The sequence below is a fragment of the Phyllostomus hastatus genome, unplaced genomic scaffold (genome assembly GCF_019186645.2).
Source record: "Phyllostomus hastatus isolate PE091 unplaced genomic scaffold, TTU_PhHast_1.1 phas_scaffold_501, whole genome shotgun sequence".
Taxonomy (NCBI): domain Eukaryota; kingdom Metazoa; phylum Chordata; class Mammalia; order Chiroptera; family Phyllostomidae; genus Phyllostomus; species Phyllostomus hastatus.
Window position 1 is genome coordinate 47,317,166 of NW_025334033.1, and position 7,121 is coordinate 47,324,286.

Consider the following 7,121-nt stretch of genomic DNA (forward strand, 5'->3'; position numbering starts at 1 on the left):
AGTGGAGGGCTATTTTTCACACCCATTCTGAAAACACGGCATACTATTTTTGAAGAATGGCAGGTGTTCATGTGTTACATTACAGAAACCTGAACAGGGAGGGTTAATCAAATACCGTTTGGACTTAAAAGTAGCTTAAAACCTCTTCTAACCAGCTCAGTTTTAGTGTAGTTCAAATGCAGCAATCTGCATTCTGGACTCAATGCAAGATGGGCTTCTATGAATTTTGGGTATTAACTCCTTATCAGATGTATTGGCAAATATGCTCTCCCATTCTTAGTGTTGAGAGTTTTGTATAGAAATTTTTATTCTATACAAGTGGGCTTTTTATTTTGTTTCTGATTTCCTTTACTATGCAAAAACTTTTTAGTTTGATGTAGTCCCATTTGTTTATTCTTCTTTGTTTCTCTTGCCTGAAGAGCTATATCAGGTGAAATATTGCTACAAGCAATGTCTGAGATTTTACTGCCTATGTTTTCTACCAGGATTTTTATGGTTTTGGGTTTAAGTCTTTAATCCATTTTTGGTTCTTTCATTATGTGTACTGTAAGAAGGTGGTCTAGTTTCATTTTTTCTGCACATATCTGTCCAATTTTCCCAACGCCATTTACTGAATAAGCTATCTTTAGCCCACCGTATGTGCTTGCTTCCTCTGCTGAATATTGAGTATAAAGGTGTTGGTTTATTTCTGGGCTCTCTATTTGGTTCCATTGATCTATGTGTCTACTTTTAGGCCAGTTCCATGCTGTTCTGATTATTATGGCCTCATAGTATAGTTTGGTATTAGGTAGCATGATGTCATTTTGTTCTTTCTCAGGATCTCTATTGCTCTGCAGGGCCTTTTGTGGTTCCACAATGAAGTGTCACCTTATACTGTCAGGTTGGCTCTCATCAGTAAATCAACAAACAAGTGCTGGGAGGATGCGGAAAAAGAGGAACCCTTTTGCACTGTTGGTGGGAATGCAGACTGGAGCAGCCACTGCAGGAAGCAGCATGGAGATACCTCAAAAAAGGATCTGCCTTTTGACCCAGTGATCCCACTTCTGGGCATATACCCAAAGAAACCCCAAACACTAATTGGAAAGAACATAAGCACCCTTATGTTCATTGCAGCGTTACTTACAATCACCAAGATATGGAAGCAGCCCAAGTGTCTGTCCATTAGTAGATAAGTGGATAAAACAAGGATGAGACACTTACACAATGGAATACTACTCAGCCATAAAAAGAAGAAATTTTTACTCTTTTTGACTGTATGGATGGACCTGGAGAACATTATGCTAAGTGAAACAAGCCAGTCAGAGAAAGACAAATACCGTATGATTTCACTCACAGGGGAATCTAATGAACAAACTAAACAAGCAAAATAGAAACAGACTCATAGATGGAGAACAGGATGACAGCTAAGGGGGGGAAGGGGCTGTTAGTGGGCGGATGGATCCAGCAAAAAAGAAAAAGGACCCCTGGGCATGGACAACAGCGTGGTGACTAGAGGGGGTGGAGAGGGGTATGAGGGGGATTAAGTGGTACTGGAAAATATTCAATAAAGAATAAAATAATTAAAAAAAAATTGGCCTTCTAGCTGCAGTCCCAATTTCAGGACTTCATCACGCAAACACCTCCCATTTAAAAAAAATACTGCAGTTTTCCGGTCACGGCACATGCCTGAGTTGCTGCGGGCCAGGTTCCCTGGGGGGGGCGGGGATGTGAGAGACAGCCAATGTTTCCCTCTCTTCCCCTTTCTAAGAATAAATAAAAATTTATAAAAATACTGCAGTTTTGTAGTCTTAAACTACACGTCCGTGGTATGGTTAAAATATCGCTCCTAGAGGAGGGTCTTCCAACATGCAATCTAAAGTTAAGCAGCAAGGGGTCAGTCGGAGATGGCCAGTTTCGCAAAGCCTGAGTTTTTTAATCCAGTATTCTTCCGGTATCTTAAAAAAATTTCAGATAAAAAAGAAGCGTCATTTGTCTTAGGGCATTTTCACGCGAGAAAGAACGACGAACCGAACTCTTCCGGCAGAGGAAGCGCAAACGTCATCAACTGCCGCCCCACCAGCGCCGGTACGTGACAGCGCGCCCACGCCCGCGCCGGCCCCTTGGCCCCGCCCACCGCGGTGGAGGGCCGCTGGGACGGTCGCCGGACCGGGGCCTCTGGCCCCGTGAAAACTTCCGTCGTGGGACCCAAAGGGGAGGGCCATGGGCGGTCTCGGAAGTGACGCAGAGGCGCACCCTCCATTTTGTAGAACGCTAGAGCAGCTAAGTGCGTCAGTTGTGGAGAGACATAGACGAGTTGAGTCCTGGTCTGTGGGGAGGTAGACGGCTCCGTCGCAGACTACGGACCTCTCTTGGGTCTCTGCAGCCAAAGATCCTGTCCGGTAGGTGAGTGGCTCACTTTGAGGGAATGGCTTCTCGGATCGAGGCTTCTTCATGGCCACTCAGATCGCGAGTGGTCAAGGCTGCTCTCTTTGCGGAGGACGGCATCCAATGAGCGCAGTTTATCCGAGGTGGGCGCTGGGGCACGTCTCCCTTTGGGTATTGTTTGAGGGGAAGTGAAGGTGGAAGGGCGGTTTTGGTTGGTCCTTTTATGTGGACGGGTAGTGTGCCCTTCCCTGCCTCTTCACTAGCCGAAACCTTGGAGTGGTGGGCTTTCCCTGGGGTGTGGTTCGGGGTTTCTATGGGCGGGCACGGTGACTCCGAACATTGGAGTCGGGGGAGGGGGCGGGGGAGAACGGACCTTGGCATGGGCGGCCCTTCCCACCGCGGCTCTGCCGTCGCCATTTTGTGGCTGCCTAGCGTCCGCCTGCCGCCTCGTGCGCAGGCGCGGCCGTGGCGTCGCGAGATTCCGGCTTCCACCCGCTGTGACGCTCCCGAGAGGCGGCGACGAGTGCGAGGCCTGTCGCCATTGGGCTGGCTTTGCGGAGGGCGGGGCCCGCCCCGCCCGCACTTCTCGGCCTTTCCTAACTGCGGCAGATGGGAGGGGGCCAGAAGAGCCGGGGAGAGTGTGAGGCTGCGCAGTTCCAGAGGCGGCAGTGGGCGTTGCGGTTGCTGCGTTCTGGGCCCAGGGAAGGATCGTGTTGAGAGCCGAGTTTTAATTTTGTCTGCAAGGGACCTGGCCTAATAAGAGGCACTCTTGGCAGTCTTGTTTATAACATCATCCGGTAAACATTTTATTTTATGCCGTTCATGATTTTGACCCCTTGACCAGGTATTCCTTTGGCATTCACTTGTATTATCTCAATTGAACTATTTTTCTAACAGGAAATAATTAGCCGGGCATCATGAGTGGCTGTCGAGTATTCATCGGGAGGCTAAATCCGTCAGCCAGGGAAAAAGATGTGGAAAGATTCTTCAAGGGATATGGGCGAATAAGAGATATCGATCTGAAAAGAGGCTTTGGTTTTGTGGTAAGTATTTGAAACTGGTTGGATTATCTGTTGTTAATTTGATAAAGATTATTGATCTTAGAGTCCAGGTAGAGTATCTTTATGCAGCCTTAAGGCAGTGAATTTTCTTAAAAGAACTTCACTGCCGACTGCTGCGGTGCAGCTACTGCTGACTGGAGGGGAGCCACTCCTGGTCTCTTGTCAGTTAGGCTTCCTAATCTATGTGGCACTGTCATGAACATATTTTTCCCATCCGTGTTTTCAGTGCTCTTGACGTGTAGCATGCACTGTGCTAGACATATTTTCTTTATGCTTATGTTAGGAATTTGAGGATCCTAGGGATGCAGATGATGCTGTATATGAACTTGATGGAAAAGAACTATGCAGTGAAAGGTGAGAATCTTAGTTTCGTAATTAGCATTGTAAAAGAGAAGACTGGTTTGGTGGGATATTTCTTACATAGCATATGGAGGTAGTGAAGACTTTTCTCCCCTTTCTGTAGGGTTACTATTGAACATGCTCGGGCTCGATCTCGTGGTGGAAGGGGTCGAGGACGCTATTCTGACCGTTTTAGCAGTCGCAGACCTCGAAATGATAGACGGTATGTGTGGTGGGGGGCTGTTTTGAATAGTTTGTATTGTATGAGTATTTAGCAACAATGATTCTGGTATTTACCAAAAAGTCGGTGTTCTTCGTTCTGTGTCAGTCTGCTGTTTCTGTTAAGTCTGTATAATCATGAAATAATTAAGAAATAGTCGAAGTCATTTGACTGACTTGTTATAACTGATTGATTAAACTTGCTCATAGTTGAGCAAAATAAGTGCACATTGCTGTATTTCTTCCATTGTGAGTACCTGTTTTCTTCTTCAGAAATGCTCCACCTGTAAGAACAGAAAATCGGCTTATAGTTGAGAATTTATCTTCAAGAGTCAGCTGGCAGGTTTGTAGAAATTCAGTTTTGAGATAGTTTAATGTGGCTTTTTTTAAAAAACTAGTGGAATGGGTAGCTAATGTTTTATAAATATTTTATTAAAAGTAATTTTATATTTAACTAATGGACTTAATTGTAATTTTAAAATTTTAATTAAATGTAATTGGGGGATATTTCAAATTTTAATATTAGTGATCAAATGTAAATGTTTTGAGGATATTTTTTCTTGTTTTTAAAATCAATTTTAACCAAATATTAAACCCTTTATTTGCCAGCCTATCTGTGTCGTTGGCCTTATGACGAGGAGTGCCTGTGGGTTATCCTAATCGTTGTCTTGGTCACTCTTGGTTGGGCCTGGTTGACTTTGCCAGTCAGCTCCTACAGTGATCAGTTGGCCACCTCTAGATCTGTGTTTGCCGGTCTAGACGTAATCGGGGCACTTACTGAAGTGCCAGGTCGCAGCGATCCCAGAGCGCTGATAACGTGATCTGATTCCTAAGTTGAGAGCTGTCCACGTGTAACGCTTCCGAATAAGAGGTCCTGACCGAAAAAGAGTTGAAAGATACGAAATTAGTTGGTCGTTGGAATCCTGTTCGCATAAAGTGGTCCTTGGTAACTGCACAAGAGTAGAACCTGTCTGCATCCGCCAATAGTCTGCTAATAGGGAGGGATGTGCGATTAAAGGCTTCCATCGATTGGGTAGTATCCTTCGAGTGGGTGGCGAAGAGCCAGTCGGGCATATGTCATGGAGGTTTCTTCGACCGATTAACGGTTTGCTGCTTGACTAGCCTAGGGAAATAATAATAAAGGTAAAGTAAACTTTTTTAATGACATATGGGGCACAAAATAACGTGTCTTGTAAATATTCTGTTTTTAAATATAAAGTTCCTACTTTAGTCTTTACTTTTAAAATATGTACTGTTTCTTTTTGTTTGTTCTTTTTGTTTTGTTTTTTGTTTGTTTGTTTTCCTTTTGTATTGAGCTCAGTATAGACTAATACTACTTAATATTAAAATCTGAATTTCCTGTAGCATTTTGCTTAAAAGCAATATGCTCTTTGCTTATTTCGTGCCCTGACCTAGATTAATTTTTGAATTCTGATAGAATACAAGTGTGGTAAATGCCATGTTTGTACTTTATCTAACATCTTCCCTTTCAGTAGTCTTGTTTTTATGCTATGTTGTTTGTGTGTCCTGTTTCCACTTCTCTGCTTAACACAGTTGTCTTGCGTTAAGGATCTCAAAGATTTTATGAGACAAGCTGGAGAAGTAACCTTTGCAGATGCACATCGACCTAAATTAAATGAAGGGTGAGTATACACTTAAAGATTATAAGCCTTTAAAAATACCTTGGAAATTTTACTGTGAATGTTCCTGAGTACTTGAATTTGCACATGTTCTTGGTTCTCAGGTTAGTTTGCTCCCCCTGGGACATTAGGCAATCTGGCATGTGGACATAGTCTAGGGGTGTTGTGGGAAAGCCCCCCTGCCAAAGACTTGCGTAGCTTAAAATGTCAACAGTAATATGAGGATGAGAAATCTTGCTCTAATGCCATGTTATCCATCAAGAATTAAAGACTTGGCATAGCAATAGCAAAATGAACATAGAAAAGGTACTGAATCTAGGTTTTTATAGCACGTACTGTAGGATGTACATAACTTTAGAAATGTTTTTTTTTCTCCTCTGCATTGTAGGGTGGTTGAGTTTGCCTCTTACGGTGACTTAAAGAATGCTATTGAAAAGCTTTCTGGAAAGGAAATAAATGGGAGAAAAATCAAATTAATCGAAGGCAGCAAAAGGCATAGGTATTTCTCTTAATATTTTTCTGTCAAAAGTTTTACTTAATAAATTTGTAGGGCCTGCTGCTTATGTTGTATTCCCCCCCCAGTAGGTCACGAAGCAGGTCTCGTTCCCGGAGCAGGAGTTCCTCTAGGTCTCGTAGCCGGTCTCGTTCTCGGAGTCGCAAGTCTTACAGTCGCTCTAGGAGCAGGAGTCGGAGCCGGAGCCGGAGCAAGTCCCGTTCTGTTAGTAGGTCCCCCGCACCTGAGAAGAGCCAGAAACGTGGTTCTTCAAGTAGATCTAAGTCTCCAGCTTCTGTGGATCGCCAGAGGTCCCGGTCCCGATCCCGGTCCAGGTCCAGGTCCAGATCCAGATCCAGATCAGTTGACAGTGGCAATTAAACTGTAAATAACTTGCCCGGGGGCCTTTTTAAAAAAACAAAAACAAATTCCCAAAGCATACTTGCTAAAAATTCTGGTAAGTATGTGCTTTTCTGTGGGGGTGGGATTTGGAGGGGGGTTGGGTTGGGCTGGATATCTTTGTAGATGTGGACCACCAAGGGGCTGTTGAAAACTAATTGTATTAAATGTCTTTTGATAAGCCTTCTGCTCACATTTTTGTGAATGTCTGAAGTATATAGTTTGTGTATATTGACGGAGCTCTTTTATAATTAAAGCAAGTTTAATTTTTTTGTACTAGAAAAAATTTTGAACATTTTAGTTACTGGTTATTCAAATATGTTAATTCAGAATTAGTTTAATGTGTCGATTAAACTAATTAATAGCTTTGGACACTTAAAAGAGCTCTAAATTTGCTTGTACATAAAGGCTTAATTTGAGTTTTTCTTGTTAGGGTCAAGGGTGTCCTCTCACCCATCTCTTAACAGCTGCCCAGCAAGGACATTAAAGCAGCTGTTTGTTATTGATAATAAAAGATTATAAAACTGATTTTGTCTGTCTGAAGGATGTGTGCTATTTACTCCTCCATCCCCATCTACATTCACCACATTCAGAATTTCTTAGAGA

The 7,121-nt window shown here is 43.3% G+C and overlaps 1 protein-coding gene across 6 annotated transcripts; it reads left to right on the top strand.

Annotated features, from left to right (window-relative positions):
* Positions 1 to 2,225: 2,225 nt before the first annotated feature.
* On the top strand, positions 2,226 to 7,043 carry SRSF5 (serine and arginine rich splicing factor 5). 6 transcript variants are annotated; one of them, XM_045823408.1, is made up of 9 exons: positions 2,246 to 2,507; positions 3,109 to 3,161; positions 3,262 to 3,407; positions 3,709 to 3,779; positions 3,889 to 3,987; positions 4,257 to 4,326; positions 5,553 to 5,626; positions 6,012 to 6,122; positions 6,206 to 7,043. In XM_045823408.1, the coding sequence occupies exons 3-9, from the start codon at positions 3,282 to 3,284 to the stop codon at positions 6,495 to 6,497; spliced, it is 843 nt and encodes a 280-aa protein (XP_045679364.1). In that variant the 5' UTR covers positions 2,246 to 2,507; positions 3,109 to 3,161; positions 3,262 to 3,281; the 3' UTR covers positions 6,498 to 7,043. The 6 variants fall into 6 exon arrangements, with proteins under 6 accessions (XP_045679361.1, XP_045679366.1, XP_045679363.1 ...); XM_045823409.1 differs by having other exon boundaries at positions 2,253 to 2,382; XM_045823405.1 differs by lacking the exon at positions 3,109 to 3,161 and having other exon boundaries at positions 2,226 to 2,382.
* Positions 7,044 to 7,121: the final 78 nt, after the last annotated feature.